Source organism: Pelmatolapia mariae, linkage group LG16_19 (genome assembly GCF_036321145.2).
Source record: "Pelmatolapia mariae isolate MD_Pm_ZW linkage group LG16_19, Pm_UMD_F_2, whole genome shotgun sequence".
NCBI classification, from domain to species: Eukaryota; Metazoa; Chordata; class Actinopteri; order Cichliformes; family Cichlidae; genus Pelmatolapia; species Pelmatolapia mariae.
In genome coordinates, this window is record NC_086241.1 from 19,962,157 (window position 1) to 19,981,643 (window position 19,487).

Here is a 19,487-nt window from a genome sequence, read left to right on the forward strand (position 1 = left end):
GACACATGTAAAATAACAATAGGATACTTTCATTTAAGCGTCCCCATTAATAGTGCTTGTGCTGCTCATGTACAGCACACTCTTCATAAGTCATTATAGGAGCCTTTACTGACCACCTCCATTATGAGAGGACTGATGGTGTCAGGCTGGATGTCCTGGATCTGTAGAATCTGTTTGCTGTATTCCTCTGTCATTGTTCTCATCTCTGTAAAGCAGGCTATCACTTTGGGATACAGCAGGCTGAAATACAATAGAAAAGTCATTAATTGCAGTATGTAAAAACGTTTCACACTGACTGGAAAGGGGCAGGAATTTGACATCTCACTCACTGTTTCTCTGGACCTGTTCTCTTGCAGTCAATCCAGGTTTTTAGCGTCAGCGCCAAGTTTTCATGAACTTTGTCAATCAAGCTGTGCTGCTGCACGCCTGGACGGTCTGGCAAATCAAGTAAAAAACAAATTTCTTTTAATTTGAAGCCACTTTGCCCTGAGGAAAATCTGAGAATGCATTTTTATTTTGGGCTGGGTACAAATGCACACTGTTTGTAGGGTTTAAATATTTACAGGGTTGGTTAATTATTGATTTGGTCCTGGCAAGGACCGGGATGAACTGCTGAAGAACGACCATCACCTGGAGAAAACAGAGACATGGCTTGCATGAGAACGTATTCTTCCTCCTGTAGGCCCAGTGTGCGCAGGGTGTGGTGAAATCTGAACAGAGGCTCCAGCAGGAGTGCCTGAAATCCCGCTGGAAAACACAGGAAAACGGGTCAGGAGCAGGACAGATACGGAAGGACAGTGACAGTCTGAGGGCTATTAAGGTCTGATCTGTTCCCACTTTTCTCCACACTCCCAGACACGGATTCAAATGGATATGTTTAGTTCCCACTTTCGAGTGAGCTACCATCAAGGTGATTCTGGCAGGGATTTATGTGTGAAAATGTGCAACACATGTACCAGGCAAACCACAATCTACAAGCTCATTCATGCAGAATTATCCACAATTAGGAAGGAAAAAAAAATCAGGGAGAACAATGAGCTCAAAACTACCAGCTACACAGTAAATATTCACCAAATACACAAAACACGTATGCCAGTCAGATATGCACTCCAAGAACATGCTGCAGGATTTTCCAGACATTCTTGCAAAAATATTTTTGCACAAGTTCTAAAAAAAGCAGGGGTGGTGATTTGTCACAACTTCCCTACAGTTTTTCCAACACACAAGGTTTATAAATGTAACTGACATGCTGTTAGCCTAGGAGCACTGAAACGGTGAGAGGAATTTGTACCAATAAAGACAACTAAAAGCCAGCAGAATAGTCGGGATAATACCTGGGTGTGTTGACTGGAATCAGTCAGACATCATTTTATACTGATTTCTGTTGTTGTGGATGAAATAAAGGTACAATTATTCCACTTGGCTTTGCCAGACAGATTGCACCAGTCCCAAAAAAGTAATATCTAACAGATTATAAACAAAATACAAAGTCTTTATAAAAGCATTTATACCAAAGACATACCAAAGACCCCTGTGGTTCAAATGTCATTTATAGTTATTGTGTATTAGCATTCCTTTAAAAAAAACAAAAAAACAAGGAAGTGCTATTTTTAGTGTTTGTTCTCTGTGTGACCTACTTTTAGGTCAGTCTAAGCAGTTAACTCACAAGTAAAGTAGCATGAAGAGCAAACACCTTTGTGATGGATATTTGTAGCTGCACACCTTATCCAGTGTGAAAACTGCAGGTCAGCACCTTGAAATTTAAACAGAGCTGTATTCCCTGTAATCTCAACTTTCACCTAGTGCTCGGTGTGAATTCCTTATTCCTAAGAGCTGTTTGTCTAATAGTAAAAGGAAACCTTCAGACGGCGCGTGTTTGTGAAGCACTTTGGATTGAAAGAAATAAATACCAGTTTGACGGCATTGCAGTGAGTGTTTCTTAAGGAGTTATGTTACACCACCATGTGAGAACATGTAACAAGAGTGATAACAGACTGGACATGTTACTGACTGACTGTTGTCTGACTGCTTCAAAAATAAAAGTGCAACATGTGCATGCATGTTAGGAGCGTCAAATTTCTCTGTGTTCATTTTACTCCTGTTTAATAACAGTTTGCAACTTTACATGTAGTTTAAAAGCAAAAAAACTAGCAAGATCAGAGAATAACGACTCAACGTGTTCATCAAGTGAAAAAATATTTTGCGGGGGCAAAGGTCATTCAGTGCACGTTACATGTTTTTTAATCAGGTGTGCAGAATTTGTGATCAGGGATGTTACTTTGAGTCCTCAGACAACACACACCTCAGAGTTACTCCAATCAACAACAGACCATAATTGTCTCCATTACTGAATGCATTTTGTATTTTTGTATACTGACTTGATTATAAGCACTAAGTCTGTGAACAGTGGAACACAGTGAGAACTCAAAGAATTTGCACCTACATTTGCAGTTTCTCACATTCCTCGGAGTATGTCAGCATTTTAAACTGCACAGCCACTCACTGTCACACTTTTTTCAGCAAAAGCTTTCATACACTGCTGCAGTCTTTGCCAGCACCAAAGAGCACCTCGAAATTGCTAACACAGCGGATGATTAGGGAGCTAATTAGGCCTAATCATCCACTATCCTCTGGTAAGCAGCGTCAAATGTAGAGACAAATGAAGACAACAAGTGTTAAAAACTAAACTGCAGTTCCTCTAATGACCACTTGAGGCTTCATTCATTCATCATGCTTATCCAACTCAGGCTCACCCGGGGGCTCCAGCCTATGCCAGGTGCCAATGAAATAGTGGATGGTTACACCAAACATCGTAAGGCTAACAGACAGAGAGCAACAACCATTCACGCCTATTTAGATTCACCAATTAGCCTAACATTGGATTTCCCTGAGTGTGTAGTGTCAGTTGCTCATTTTAGGCCATATTGTATAAAACATGAAGTTCAACTTTTCTAATTTACATGCCAGAAAGGAGGATTATCCAGGGCATGCTCTTCTCTTCTGGTATGGTTTGAAACACACAGCAAGCCATAATAATGGTTAGATAAGCTATAAAAAATGCTCCAGATGATACAACGTCACAATTAGTTACTGCAAGTAGTATCAAGCCTAGCAGACACCTATCGCTGCCAGGACAGGTATCAAGCAACTCAACAAACTCAACTATTAAGGTGAGTGACTGGTTAAAACCTCACTCAACTCAGAACATATGAAGCAGGAAACTATCCACAGAAGCCAAAACTGTTTTTGGTACCAGGTTGTAAACTTGCTAAACTGGTTGGCAATTTTAACGTATGAGTCTGGAAACTGACTTGCTTTTTGAGCCAGCCTCAAGTGGCACCTAGAGGAACTGCAGTTTTTGCCACTTGTGCATGGGTCTCATTTTTCAGGTCTGGAGGTCAAGTCCCACTGACTGACTTGTTAAAATATCCATGTTTTAAAACCTGTTCTGAAAAGAAATTAAAATCTCTATTTAAATGATGCTTTGTCACAAGTGTTCAGGAAAGTGGCCACTCTAAGTGACAGTCTGACTTCACCTCAGCTAATCTAATCTAATCTAATCTAATCTAATCTAATCTAATCTAATCTAATCCATCCAACTGTAAGAAGTCTTACCTCGTACAGCGTCATCTATGCAGTATGTAATATGGCCACATTCCCATGTACTTGTTTTTGAGTTGAACACCATGTTAAAGCGGATCTGCATTATTTCAAACGTGGCTCCCTTCAGCAGAGATATTTGGTCTCCCATGGCAAGAGACCTGTAAGACACCAGTTTGACATCAAGCGTCGAAAACGTGCCGACTGAATATAAATATTCGTTGATGTACACATTTACCGGAAGTCTTGGAGACTTTTGGAAAAGCTAATGACGTCCTGGATCATGTAAGTCGTGAGGTCGGCCACATGCGGAAGAGCAGTGAAAACACATCTGTTTTCGACGTCATTCCGTATGTGGTGTTCTTGTTTTTTAATGGAACTGTGGAAACAGGAGGAGGATGAAGAGCATGAGGTGGCCGATGGCGATGATGTGGGCTCGGTGGTAGATTTACTCGCAGTGGCGCAGGTATTTCTAGGGCACTCGGTCAGAGGGTTAAAGAGCTTGCTTGCCGTCTGCTTGTGCGTATTCACAGGAAGGATGTTTCGGTCCATAGGCTGAAAAAAATCAAAGATAAGTTACACAAGTTAAAACAAAGATGATGATGAAGAGCTGAAACTGCATGCATTCACTCACACACCCTGAAGCCGCTGAAGCGGGAAAATGCTGAGTCGAATGTGCTGCGGTGACCAAGGAGGAGTTCCTGAATAAGTTTTTCTTGTTGGGATGAAAGCTCCACTGGGGAGTTAAGCATCTTATTCTTCTTGATTTGGACCCTCCTCTCCAGCACCTTTTCATCAGACATGACCACTGAACAGACACAAAAATACAAGCATGGACTATGTCAAGCATGTCAGCATAAAAAGATCTGATCTGATTCATAATTTCTTCTCAAGGCATGAAAATTATCTGTATCAATTTATTGTATGACATGATGTAAACATGCAAAATGATAACAAGCATTCTAGAAACTGATGGGTGCACCTTTTATAATATCACATACTTCCTACAGTGACTTAGTGTAAAAACATAAAGTATAAAAGCCTTTAGATGTTACTTACTGTCTTTGCGCATGCCAATGGCCTGACATTTGCGCATGCGGCAGGCTTGACAAGACCGGCGGCTGTTTTTCGTTATAACACATTTATTCAGGAATGGACAGCGGAGCTGGTTTGACCTCTTTATGTTACGTCTGAAATGAAAAACATCCACTCACAAAATAACAGCTTCATGCCTTAGGTTTAACTGCTTGTTAATGCAAATATCTAATGAGTCACAATTTGCACAAGTTTACTGAAATTGCACAAAAAATGTGCAGTCTCAACTTCTACCGCAACATTTGTTTGATAGGGTCAGAATTTGGTGTAAACAACATGAATGCATGGATCTCCACTCCGTTTAGGCTGGTAGTGGTGGTGTAATGGGGTGGAAGATATATTCTTGGCACACTTTGGGGCCCTTAGTACCAACTGAGCATCATTTAAACATGACAGCCTACCTGAGTAATGTGACTGACCATGTCCACAGTGTACCCATCTTCTGATGCACCATATCATAAAACTCAAATCATCTGAACCTGGTTTCCTAAACATGACAAAAAGTTCCCTGTAATCAAATGCCCTCCAAAGTCCCAAGCTCTCAATAAAATAGAGCACCTTTGGGATGAGGTGGATTGGGAGATTATGGATGTGCAGTAACTGTGTGATGATATCATGTCAACATGGACCAAAATCTCTAGGGAATGTTTCCAGCACCTTGTTAAATCTATACCACCAAGAAATAAATCAGTTCTGAAGGCAAAAGGAGACCACCCTGGTACTAGCAAGCTGTACCTAATGAACTGTCTGTACTGTGTGCACTGTGTGGATTTAATTTGTGAAGGTGTTGAAATTAGAGAAGGTCAAATTAAGAACCAAAGTAGATGAGAATATCACACTGACACCACCTTTTATGCCAGAAATTGAATGTTATCTGACCACACAGCTCACCGACAGCAGCACATCTGAATAACAGGGACAGAGAGAGCTTTGGTGGCAGCAAAGTAAGGTTTAAATAAAGAATACTTTGGCCTAAAGAAGTCACATAATAAACAAAACTGAGCACACTTCTAAATGAGACAGCTCAGAGAGCATATATGGTGAACAGTATAATAATGTTCAATTAAAAATCTAAATAAAAGCCATTAAAATAAATGGTTAACTTCAATACTACAAAACTCTAGTATTTGGGCTCCCAGTGATTGATGATGATGATAACACATTGATGACACACAGCTTCCTATCTGACAGACATCTTGAGCTTCTCGTTGTATAAACTCTCTAACTAAAAGGTTGGTTAATCTTAAACGTTTTACAGCTGAATGTGAGGAAAACTGAAAATGTGATTAGTATTAAAGTTAATAGTCATATCTTTTACGTAGTTACAACACATTTCAAACATAACAAGCTTCTGACTCAGAGTAAATCATGTTTTCATTTATCACGAGCAGACTAGACCACTGTCATTTCCTGTTTGTGAGCCTTCCTAGTAAAAGAGTTCAACTTATTCAGAACACAACTGCACCAGTCCTAACTAGGTCAACAAATCACGATCTAGTCTTCTGAAACCTGCATGTGCCACAGAAAGAATACAATTCAACATCCTACAACTTCATCATTACTCAGGTCACAGTGAACTGAGGTGGCCTTCAGATTGCAGAGCAGATGGTGTCAAGCCTATTTCACATTTTGAGCCTATGAAAGCAAGATAGTCACTGTATCTATGTATATATCTATGTATATACATACTACGCAAGATGTAGTATATGTATAAATGTAGTATAGAGAATGTGCTTGTGTATATGTGTGTATATCCGGTCCTCACTATCGCGTGTCTGTTTATTTGGTTGACAGGGTGCTAAAAGTACAGAGGTGCTGAATTCAGGTGAACTGAATTCAAATTAATTTATAAATACTACTTAAAAAGTACTTTTTGGGCATGAAAAAATGATCTGAAATGTGGTTTCACTTTATATGATATTAAAAATTTACAATAAAAGCAGCCAACAAAATGACATGAACATTGCCCCCCCCCCTCAAAAAAAAAAAAAAGTATTAATGACTGCCTGTACTCTTCAACACACAGCCTGAACCCTGTTAGGCAAGCTTTCTCAGAATTTCTTTAAGGAATAATTTCTTCGGGAATAGTTCAGCAGGCCTTTTTGAAGGACAATCAAAGCTCTTCTTTGGATGTTGGCTGCCTTTTGTTCTTTTTTCTGTCAAGATGTTCCCACACTGCTTCAATAATGTTGAGGTGCGGGCCCTGGGGAATGCTTTTATTACATTACAGTGTGTTTGGCATCACTGTGTTGAAAAATGAAGCGGATGCCAATCAGATGCTTTCCAGATGGTAAAAGCATCTACCATCAAAATCTGATGGTATTTTTCTGTGTTCATAATTACATTAATTTTGACAAGATTCCCAACAGTGACAGAGTCTCCACCATGTTTTACTAATGACTGTGGTATGAAGGTAAATATGTTGCACTTGCTGTGTACCTCTCTCCTGACCTATTAACGGAGATTTGAGCCACAAATTTCAAGACCAGTTGCCACTGATGTTTAGTCCAGTTCTTGTGTAATTTGGCATACCTCCACCTTTTCTGCATGTTTTCCTCCCTTAAGAGCAGATGGATGAACTGAAGGGCCAGATGCATCTCTCTGTGTCTCTCTGTGTCAGGTCTTTGCTGGATTTTTTCCTCTTTCTTAAGGACATGACTTTTAGAAACTGTTCATCTGCTGGAGATGATGGAGTTTTTCTAACCCTGCCACTTCTTCTTTTGTCTTCTACTTTCCTGAAAATTTTTAAGGACACACTGCTGAGATATGTCAAATTTTCATATAATATTTCTTATTAGATGAACTAAGTTATTAGCCATGTCTGGACAAAACACTGGTTTATCCTTGAGTTCAAACAGGAGCCTTTTATGCTCATCAGGTACAAGAACTGAGTGAGTGAAAATGAGTGAGAAAGCAGCAAATGTCAAAAGAAAATTTTTGGAAGACCTTCTGGAAGACTGGAGAACTATTGCTCAAGACCACTTTAAAAGATTACAAGAAAGTCTGGCTCCTTGGAAGGAAAATCACTAATTTGTCTATTCACATTCACAAGGGATTCTTTTCATGACAAATTTTTTTTCTAAATATAATTAAAAACATGAGAGAAACTCTAGATACCGCAAACATAAAAGCTGGACTATTTGTTTTCTAAAAGCCCTTAAACAGGCATTTATTGCTTGATTCATGATGTTATTAAAAGTTGAAGAGCTTTACCTGAAGAAGCCCTTGCAGCCTTCGCAGGTCAAGGCATTGAAGTGGTAACCATTTGCCAGATCTCCACAGACACCACACACTCTGGGCTCCTCATCATCTGTCAGCTTCTCCTCCTCATCCCCTTTATTCTGCCTTGCGAGCACTTCACTGATGATCTGCACACCAGCGGCCTTCTCGCTCATTCTCACCCGAGAGATAATCAGATTAGTCTGGCGTCACTGCCTTCACATCTGTTCTGGGCAAGATTGATTCAGTAAGAAGTGGAAAGGTTCCCTTTGAGATCAGGCTTAGGTTTAACTACTATCAGCACTACTACGTCACAGTTAATACAGGATACACACTGTATATTCTACGTTATTGTGCTATGATACTCTTAAATGAAAGGATATGACCACAATACTGTGGCTGAACCATTTTCTTCCAGTAGTGACGCATACCTGGATATGACTAAAGGCTCCTTGTGGAGTCATTTACGTCTATTACGGCCGTTTATTCATTGTGGCTAAATGGTCACAGTAGGAGATCACCTTGATTTTCATCAAAGAGTAATTTTCTGAAGTGCACAGAACAGCGCACAATGTTCAAGTGCAAAGAACAATGTGGACTCTTCAATTTTTGGTCTTTTTTTAATAGTTTCCAGTGGAAAAAGGTAAGTGGCACAAAAAACAAGCACAGGCTACTGTTGATTAATGATTTAGCAACATACATTTCAGGTATTTTCTGCCAGTAAACAATGCTTAATGCAACTTTTTAATTTTAACACTCAAATCCCTCCGAATTACTGACAGACTGAAATCACAACTTTAATGTAATTCAATGTGCTTCTTTAAAGCATACACAACTCCACACACTCCACTGAAGCAGCGTGTAAAACATTAGTGCTTGTTTGGGAGTGCTCCTACTTTACTCCCACCCTGCAGGCAGGCAGGTTTGTAACTGCAGCCTAACCTGTCTAACAGGTGTGCACAGGTCTACACAGACCCATTCAGGTTGTCATAAAGTAAACTCTTTTCCTTCCTTTACCTGGTTAAATGTCTGGCTTGGATCATTCAAATCACTCACCTGATGATTCCAGATGTCAAAACAGCTGCGCGTGGTCCACAGGTGCCCGCCTCACTTCGCTTAATCAGGGGGAATTGTGAGCATGACCAACAGGTGAGAGAATCGTTAACACCTCGTCGTGCAAGCTTTCAACCAGCTTAATGTTTAATACTGGGCTGTTTGCCACAACTACAACCGGCTGCAGCCGAAGAAACTGCGGAGTAAAATCCAGAACCGCCTACAGATGTCGTACTTCGTAGACGCGGATTACGGACGCAGGGGCGTTTCCAGGATGGAGTGGCACACGAATACAAATATTTAATCGGAAATGGAATCAGCACAGAAAAAAAAAGGACACGATTTTCTTGCAAAAGTGATGAAACATAATTTTTCGTTAAATAATTGTGGAAACGTGAAAAAAAATGAACTTTTAATGTAAGTTATAATCCTGTTTAAGAGTCTTCATGCTGCACGTTGTAAAATCAAAATATATAATAAGTACCAAAAGTCATTATGGAAAATGGCACCATTTAATGTTGAGCTGCGATTATTTTAATTGCTTGTGTGTTGCTGGGTATCTTAATCTGTAATAATCCAATCAATCAAAAACAAACAAAAAACAACTAACCTTAACCCTGGATTATCATGTTTGAATTAGTTTTTGAGGCTTCATCATCATCAGAGTGATTTTCCCCTCCATAACTTACATAAATTGCACAATGCATTTTAAAGAAATACATAGCTAAATATAAATAAATTAAAAAACAGATGTAGCAAATATGACATAAATTAAAACACCTACAATAATAAAGATTTTTTTAATTCATCACAAGGTTCAATAATCTCCTTTTTCAAAATAAATAAATAAAATATGTAATTTCTGGCAATTAATTCCTACCTAATGCCTATGCTTCAAAGGGTTCAAATACATCATATATCGCATAAAACACAACATTTGTTCCCAAAACGTGGTGGAGTCAAAGCAGAAAGACTTCTTCAAACATTTCATGTCAAATTAAATTAAATTAATTACTGCTTAGAGGTGTAGTGTAAGGGGCATATGAGAAACTCCAGCACTGACCTAGCTAATCTTTACAATGCTGTGCCCCCTTTCCTTTCACAAAAGCCTCTCATCGAGCTCTGACATGAAAGAGCTGCTTTTACTTGGACAGACAGACAAGGTGTCAAAACATGAAATAATTAAGTAACACTAATAAAATGGCTTCAATAAAAAACAACCCAGAATGATTATTAAACCATCACTTTAATAATATCACAACAACTTTTAGACATTATAGATTGCAATGCAGAACACTTTTAATATTCTAGTCCTCTCTTTTACTCAGTTTGAGCATCGTGCTGCTCTGCTTCCTTCCCCTGCAGCGGCTGGCTCATTGTCTCTTCCAGGACTTGACAGGATGCTTTTATACCAGGACAGGTAAATTTTGACGCTTCCAGAGTACTGTTCAGGAGCTCAGGAGCATTTGAAGTCCCTTGAATGATGTTCCGAGCTGCCTGTAAGTGTCTATGCTGCTTCTGGTGCACTGAAAATGCAAGGTCAGAAAAAATTAGGAAAGGATTTACCTTTAACTTAATCACTCCATCAACACTCCAATAAGTCAATTTAATTTCTATTTTAAAAACAATGGGCATTTATCTTTTACTACTAAGTCATTTAATGCATTTTCGTGTGTTTCTAATTCTTGCTACAAACCTCTTTCCCTGACACCGATCTTCTCTACCTCCGGGATAAGGAAGCTGTACACCAGCTCTGACACAATCTCCTCTGACTGAAGATTATCCCGGCTACTCGCACACAAAAGCGATGTTTGTTAGGGTTACAATTCCTCAACACCAAGCAGCGACAGATATTCGAAGGTGCTTGTTACCTTTCCTCAACGGCATAAGCGATGTCGTTGACCTCCTTTGCCCTCTTGTGGATCTCCTCCCGCGCCTGCTGGTCGGCTATGTGCTCAATGGTCCCCAAGATGATGTCTTCTAAATACATGTCCACAGTCTGCTGATGTACCTGCACCACCTGTGACAAGAAGTGAAGAGCACACACAAACTCACACACCTTAAAATGGTAATAATAAGTACAATAATTGACAAAAAAATAGGAAAGTATGTTTTAAGAAGCGATTTAGAGCTCACTGACTCAGCTTGTTCCAAAGAGTTGGTGCTCTGACTGCAAATGCTTTGTCACCTCCTCGTTTCTGATCTCTGTTACCCACTTACAACAGAACATTGACATGTGCACATACTTGTCTGAAGATCTCGTCTTCCTCTTTGCGTCTTCGCTCCTCTACCTGCCTCCTCCCACTCTCCTCGGCCTCTCGCATTCGACGGTCTCTCTCAGCCAGCAGTGTAAAGGCGTGGATCCTTCGCTCGTCCTGGAGACGAATCAGCTCCTTGGACAATGTGTCAAACACTTGTTCTAGTTCTGCCCCTACTACTCCGGCTTGATGCGCTTCCTGTTGAAAAATCTGAAAAGATGGAGAGAACGGGTATATAAAGGTTGTTTGGATTTAGTACATTTTTGTCCGCATGGTCAGGTCTGTGTGTTTCACCTCAAGTCTGCGTTTGTCTCTTTGTTTATTCAGCATCATGACGTGCTCTTTGTCAGCCTTCTGTAGCTCCTGCTCTTCCCTCTTCAGGGCATGGATAGTCCTCAGTTCCCGGATGAGATCCTGATGTTTCTCCTTGCCCTTAAACATCTTTAGAACAGCGGAGATAAAAGTGAAAAGATAAGTGCTCAAAAACTGAGCAAGACTGAAACATTTATGTAGGAATGAAACACAGGTGGACCTCATACTGGATCCTTCGTCCTCGCAATAGTTTCTGCAAGAAGATTACAGCAAGTTCTTTCTCTTCTTCCCCCTAAAAAATGGAGAAATATTAATACAATAAATGTAATATTTACAAAGGAAGTCTCAGTAACAGTCAGAATAATTAACTGACCTCAGGTGGTGTTTCCACTGTGGGAGTGACAGGATGAGGAACAGGTGTCTCCTTTCTGAGAAGAAAACGTAAAGTCCTCAAAGATGCGTGGTTGTCCTGCTTCTGCTTCAGATTCTGTGGAGCCAGAAGTGCCAGTATGTATGTATCTAAAGCTTCAAAGATATACTTCAAGTGGATCTTGCATCAAACAAAATGGCTAAAATGTCAAATAATGAGGTCGCTGTATATACATGAAAAGCTCAGGCTTCAGATTCCTATAAAGGTGTGGTTTCTCACAATTTCTTCTGCTCTTGGCTCTGTCTGATGTTAATGAGAGCAGATATCTTTACTGTGGTCATAACAGGTGCACAGAAGCACCATTGACCTGCAGTTCAAACCTTGTGTCTGCATGAGATAGCCAATCAGGAGTGTTGACTTAAGCTTGTTTCAGTGGGTGAATCGCCAGAGCCCAGCTTATGATAAGTAAGAGTTATTTTAAACTGTCAATTATGCAAAACTACTCCAGTAGTAATAAATATTGCATTGGACCTGAGCAACGTAGATCCACTTTAATGAACATCTATATTTTCTGTTCTGCCTTACCTTGTATTTATTCAGCAACTGCACAGCTCTGCTCTCAGGAGGCTTCATCACATCCTCGGAGACTTTGGGTTTTGTTCTTTCTCTCTTTGACTTCAGTACTGAAGCACTGAGTTGCACCTCTAGTTCTTCTAAACCTAACAGAGTTAAAAATGATCTTAACAATGAATTTATGAAATTATCTCTGTGTTATACTGGAAATTACATACAAAACTTTTACTTCTGCAACAGCATTCAGATTCAAACCTTCATATGTGTCTAAGTAGCGTCTTGTTGACAGCATGCTGTTGATGTTCCTGTTGGGAAAAATGCCAATTCGGATCCTGGGGACATATGTCTGAGAAGCTATGACACACCGCTCTAGCTTCCCCTCCACATTTTTCCTCTTAGCTTCTAATTTTCTCAGTGCTGCAGACAAAAATAAGAAAAAAAAACAGAGGCAGTTGCCAAGGAGTGAGACCAGATATTAAATAATATACTTAACATTAGAGGGGTGGACGTCTTACACCTGTTGTAGTCAGCGTGTATTTTGTTTAGCTTGGTCTCCCTGTCTTCCTGGTGCTTGGAATATGTCTGGTTCAGTCTGTCATTTGTGACATCTTTCTGAGCCTCATCTCTCTGCCTCAGAAGGTCCTTTAGCACCTCTAAACGAGCCTCTTGCAACCTAGCAGAGAAAATGTACGATAAAAACACAAAACACATCTGCTCCTTATCAGAGTGACAGGAGTGAACTGAAACAATGAAGGTGTGAAGCAATCAATACATGATGAAGTTTAAATCTGTGCCAAACAGTGCATCACCATCACTTTAAGCAGTAGGTTGCATCCCTATTAGTGTGTTTTCCAGTTAGATTAGCATTTCAGGTGCACTATCACTCACTTCTCGATTTCTCCTTCTCTGAAAGCCCACTCTTTGGCCTCCATCTCTTCCATTAAACGCCTCCTCTTGTCGAGCTGGCTCAGGTCACTCAGTGGAGGAAGACTGGCCTCCCAAGCTCGCTTGGCACGGGCTCGCTGTATCATTTCCACTTCTGCAAGGCCTGCAGGAAGACCGTGACCTGAGGAATTTTCATTCAGAAAAAAAACTAATTATGCAACCCTGTCACAAAAAAGCAACACGGCTTAAAATGTAAATATATACAGATTGCAATCATCTGAAAATCATTAAAAGCCTAAAAATAAACTTGATGCAAAAGTAAGGAAAATTTGCATTTTTTGTAACAAAGAAGAATCTTCTCCAAGCATGACATCCCAGTGAACTGCAAACCCAGACACACCCTCAGACAAAAACTGGTTCATCCCAAGGACAAAACTCGTAAACACAAGCTAAGCAATAAAGTGTATGCTGTGCAATGCAGCGAGGAATAGTTGCACCTCTAGCCTCCTGAGACCCACCCTATTCATTTATGTTCTCTGTCACGACATTTGTTTGTGGTCTCTGTCTTTTGACTAATTTGAGCTACCCTACAAAGTCCTCGTGTGCTCAGTAGAGGACATCCTGGTCTTTCCAATGATATCTCATGTGTTTGGGCGGCCTCTTCTAGTGCCAAAGATGCAGGAAATGACAAAAAAAGTTAAAGTGGTTCTTAGGAGGCTACTCAATAAATAAAAGCAAGAAACAACATAGAAGAGCCACCTCGAAAGGACAACACTCGGCTGTACATCTGCACCTAAAAGTTAAAGGTCACTCTTTCAAGGATGCCAATGCTTACATTTTGGACTGAGAACATAGATTGTTTGAAAGAGGAGTAAAAGAGGCCATCTACTGTGAACGACCATCATTGAACATAGGGAGTGGCTTCCCAGACGCCTCAACCCCCACTCATATATTGCGTCAGCTGACCTCAATAGGTCACATGATAGGGTGAGACAAGTTCGGTGTTTTCATCGGAAACCTCTGGGGGTAACAACCCATGCCTTTTATCACACCTCGGGCTCATGTGATGACACACATTATGCTCTTAAGGGACAATCCCCACTAGGTTTTCAGTACCTGTGACCAGGGGCACCTCAAGAATTTTTTCATAAGGGTGGCCATATGGGGGCCATTAAAAACAGAACAGTGCAGGGGTGCAGCGGAGGGGAGAGGGTGACGATGGGAAATTGTGAGGGAAGTACAAAGTGACACAATACGAAACCTCTTGAAGAATCCTCTTGGATGAGAGGTGAAACGTCTTCATGAAAGATGTCTAGTCGCTTTCTTTCAAGCTCGTTGGACTACCATGACCTGAGAACCTACACAGACACGTTCTTCCATGTGCTACTGAGTCAGTAGCAGAATAAGCTGCTCGCCATTGGCAGAGTCAATTTGGAAAGTTTTTCAAGCGAGCAACCCACATAGTCAAATCTGCTACTTAACCTAGAAATCCATTTTCCTTACAAATGTGGCAACATTTAAGGGGAAATAAACAATAAGTCTTAACTGTGTAAGACTTATTGCCATGAAGCATTGCCACAACTAAGAAATAATCAACCAGACTACTTGTACTATTTGTGCTAAGTGTAGTAAAAGATAAAATATCAAGCATTGACACTGAGACACTTCATACTTAAAAAAAGTATCTTACTTTATAACTTTATACTAGAAAAAATATTTTAAAGTAGCTGCGACAACTAACACACTTAAAAAGGATTTCAATTATTAAAAAAATCCCTTTAGTACCATCACACAACTGAGCTAATCAGTAACATGATGGGTTATAAAAACAGTGCGAGCAACAATTTAAGAATAAGAGGATTCAGAGAGAGCAACGTCCCCCACATGGCAAGGGCTATACTAACACTGATATTTTATGCCGATGTCAACATTGTTAACATGGAAATCTAGTGTAGGACGTTCATCTTTTTGTGACATTGTGAAGTCATATAATGCAATGAAAAAATAATGTTTTAAAGAGCATGTTTATGACCCCCAATGAAGAATATATTGTTTTAAAGTTTGGAGATGACTTGATGAAAACTAAAGTTTTTCCTAATTTATGTGACCCTGACCTTTGACCTTGAAGTATTATATGCAAAACTTGTGTATTTTATTATCTTTACCCATATGATTGGAGCAGAATTGTCTTAAGATTTAAGATATATTCATGCAGTGTGAGATCTTGTGAAACTAGTTGTGATGTCGTAGGGCATCGTATTGAAAAAACAAGAAGTGCATTGTAACGTTCTCTCCAAACCCTTTTACATGATATATTACTAGATACAGCTTCTTTAATTTTTTTCCAAGCTCAGCTTTGACCTTGGGCACTAGCAGTGATATACTGTGGATGCTAGCGTGATAACAAACATTTACAGCAGACGGACAAACAAACTGCACCAATTACATTTGTCGGGGGAATTTGTGGGGATAAAAGGCACTCTGGACCCAAGGCACAAGCTTGAGAACCAAGAAAATAAAATTTCTCAGTTTTAAAATATGATATAGTCACTTATAGGCATATTGATCAATTGTGCAGTGACAAATGTTAGCAGTGTTATGGTAAAGCAGACAGACTGCAATAGGTTCCACTAATATGTTTAAGCCATGGTTCTATCTTGTGAAGCAAAGCTCAACTTTATTTATGCATTTGCCTTATGATAGGGGTGCCAAATATAAGGCCCGGGGGCCGATATTGGCCTGGCAAAGATCCAATCCAGCCCGCTTTGGAAAAAATGAAGGAGTGCATCAATTTTGGGACTTTTAAGGGTATTTTCATTCACGTTTTAGAGCTTTTCCTGCTGATAAATACCTCCCTCACAGCCATTTATACTACACCTAAGTATTCAAGTAACCAAGTGATCAAGTAACCAAGTAATCAATCAGATTAACAATTAAATAACAGAAAAGTTTCTTTTTTTTACTGTCCACTATATAAATTTTAGTTAAAAAATAGAACAAAATCTTTATCTTGTTTTATACATACAGGGCAGTGTGGGTAGTGAGCTTCCAGAATTTTTCTTTCTGTAATTTCCACATTCATCATTTAGAAAAACTGAGACATGCTGTTGAAATTGAACTTCTTCATCTTATATTAAGATATCTCAGTGATTAAATGTGTAGTTAAACGTATTTACACTGATAGAAAGTGGAGTTTCAGTCATCCCTCCCACTCAAGATCAGCGTGGGTTGTATGTATTTTACTTGTACTTTCCTCCTGTACTAACTGCGACTTGTGGATGATGAACCTGTTGATGTTATCTATTTGTTTTTGCAACAATTTGTTTTTCAGTGAGTTTCTTATGCACAGGTTAGCCAGCACAGATGCATTATAAATTATGTTTAGCAAGTAAAAAAAATAGAATAGGATGAAGAGAAGAGAGCAAGATAATTATACTGCCAAGACCTAATAAAGTTGCTTATGAGTGTACCATCACGGTTCATATAACAGGTAAAGAACACAATAAACATGCCTATACCCCAAGTCAAAGCTGCCATCTGCAGGAGCTCTGAGGGAGTAGTCCCGGGCTGAATCACATACTCGGGGCTGTACGGGTCTGTCTGTGTTTCGCTTTCCCTGTAGTCTGTCTGGACCCCAACAGTGACGTGGGTGGGTTGTTGCTCAGCATCAGACGTTATAAAGTGTTCTCTAAGGTGACATAAAAAACAGACATACTTCCAGAAAAAATGGCACAGCAGAAACAGCTGCACAACAAAGTAATGCAAAGAACCTCACCTCGGCAAAGCATAAATCACACTAGGAGGTATCTGCTGCCCAAAGGGAATGAGAGGGCTAAAGGGAACAAAGTGAAATACTATGTCATAGACTATATTGACATCTACATAAGTGGGGCAGTATGGCAGTTATCTTTAGTTTGTTGTGTTAGGAAAAACAGAACAAACAATCAGATTCTCGACTGGCTAGTCAAACCGTTTAAAGTATTTGCAGTAATCCGCTCCAGTTACACGGCACTCCTTGCTTTTCAGCCATGTTTGAGCATTTGGAGAAATCCTGTCAAGAAGATAATCAAGATGTAATATATACATATTTTATCATTTATAATATATAATAAAGTCATTAAAAAATTAATTTATTTATTTTGTCTGTAATGAGAGAAAGACTACATCTTAAAATGAAGCAACTGAGTAACTAAGGCTTCATGTGCATGTTGTGTTACCCAGCCAGCTGCTGCAGGGCCTCTTTGCGCTGTTCTGTGTGGCCTCGCCACTGAAGATCAATAAAGGCCGGCTGCGGGACTGCAGGGTCTAGTTTAACAGTATAGCGTGGGTTGTCACTAAACATGGATGCAAACTCTGGTATTCTCCTCTGAGCGAAGAAGACGGAAACAATGTTAAAGAGTGCATTTCACATTTAATTTTTAGTTAAACAAAAGAGACAAAAAAGCCCTCCTGTATATTACATTCAAAAGGTGGAAGAAAATATACATTATTACAATACAAGATAAATGATCTGTATACTACAGGTTTAAATTAAAATGAAAATAAACTATAATATAATAATGACAGCATTTTAAATCAACTTATCTTTTATTTCAAATGTAATACATTTGAAATAAAAATATAGACACGACTTACTATTCGAGACCTGGATGCAAAGGCCTTGAAATTGGCCCTGGTGTGGTCTGCCTCCGATGACAGTGTGTGAACGGGATCTGTGGAGGAACAGTTTAGGTGATGGCAACCGAGGCAGCTAAGTTCAGCTATTAGCTGTGCTCATTGGCTGTGTTCGTTATCTGTGCTAGTTAGTTTAAAGCTTACTCACCGTACAAGTAATCATAAGCCCGTTCACGCAAAACAGCTGTACCAGCATCATTCTTCTTGGTAAACGTGTGAGTCACAGATGCGCACATTTTCTGTATTTAGTCAAACATTTGAGTATTTTACAGCTAATTTTACATGCGGACGGCCGCTTCAACGACGTCGTTTTGACAGTGTAGTCATGGAGACAATAAACTGACCGTCCGGAAGTGGGAGGATTAATCTCGAGCTTTCTGTTTACTCTCACCGGGTGGAAGTTGGAAGTAATTCTTGGGCAACATTCTTTGGGTTTTTATCAAAATGTGATAATATAATATTAATTTAACTCCACATGTCATCATTTAAGATTTAAAGGACGTTTCTTCCTTCGTGATTTCATCTAGGAGAGGATTCAGGGTCTACCTTTCCACCGGTGATCGTTTTTTATTCCTCAACTCCCACTTAGTTGAAATTATTTCCTCTTCTTTTTCATCTCTAGCAATAATAAATAATGAAGGGTTATATTATTATTTTAATTAGCAGGATAGTTGAATAACTTTCAAAATTGCTACAATGAATTTTTGTACTTTTTACCAGCCTACAGTACCACAAAAGTCACAACCTACATGACCCGCAGTATAACCTACATACAAAATCTGCTGTATCTGCTAAAATGTTTATGCCTTAGGCCGTGGGCACATCACAGAAGTTAAACTCCTTAAGTAGGTCGGGATTTTTTTCCTAGTATCAGTTCATGTAAGACAGCAAAGACTTAAAATTTTGGATAGGTGTCTTTAAGAATCAACTTTATCAACTAATGCCAAGTAAGTGTGCACATTAATAATTTTATTTTATTTTTTTAAAAAGAAAGAAACAAAGTAAAAAAAATGCTACAAAATGCAGTAATATAATCAAAATATACAATAAAGCAAAAATACATATACACAAACAGTACATCAATATACAAACAATGCAGGGTATAAAAGGTTACGAATTTGACCTCTTTTTATTTAAAAAAAAAAAAACAAAAAACAAAAACCTACGTAAGACAGCAACAACTGCAAAATTTAGGACAGCAGTCTTTAAGAATTAGTAGAAGGAAGGAGGAGTGAAAATGTAGTTCCTAAAAATGTAACCACCACAAAAGCCTAGTAATCTAATCAAAATATATCTACAACATAGAGAAAAATATATATGTATGGCACCAGAGTTACATCAATGTGAAAGGAATATAGAATATAACTGGTCATGAAATGTAACTGTTTTTATTCCATAACGGCAAAAATGCAAGAATTCAAAAGTAAAGTGTCAGCTTGTTACTTAGG

The 19,487-nt window shown here is 39.2% G+C and overlaps 2 protein-coding genes across 2 annotated transcripts; both read right to left on the bottom strand.

Moving 5' to 3' along the window:
* Nucleotides 1–83: 83 nt before the first annotated feature.
* Nucleotides 84–8,090, bottom strand: nr1i2 (nuclear receptor subfamily 1, group I, member 2). The gene is made up of 8 exons (XM_063498984.1): nt 7,909–8,090; nt 4,660–4,790; nt 4,239–4,408; nt 3,839–4,155; nt 3,616–3,761; nt 631–747; nt 330–435; nt 84–240 (listed from the first exon to the last, which is right to left on the bottom strand). The coding sequence occupies exons 1-8, from the start codon at nt 8,088–8,090 to the stop codon at nt 84–86; spliced, it is 1,326 nt and encodes a 441-aa protein (XP_063355054.1).
* A 2,197-nt stretch (nt 8,091–10,287) lies between these two features.
* On the bottom strand, nt 10,288–18,275 carry cfap91 (cilia and flagella associated protein 91). The gene is made up of 17 exons (XM_063497552.1): nt 18,188–18,275; nt 18,001–18,077; nt 17,583–17,731; nt 17,336–17,416; nt 17,141–17,197; nt 16,884–17,053; nt 13,369–13,546; nt 12,996–13,153; nt 12,736–12,897; nt 12,493–12,626; nt 11,911–12,024; nt 11,758–11,829; nt 11,520–11,666; nt 11,214–11,435; nt 10,839–10,987; nt 10,664–10,755; nt 10,288–10,493 (listed from the first exon to the last, which is right to left on the bottom strand). Exons 1-17 carry the CDS (start codon nt 18,273–18,275, stop codon nt 10,288–10,290), a joined length of 2,256 nt encoding a protein of 751 aa, XP_063353622.1.
* Nucleotides 18,276–19,487: the final 1,212 nt, after the last annotated feature.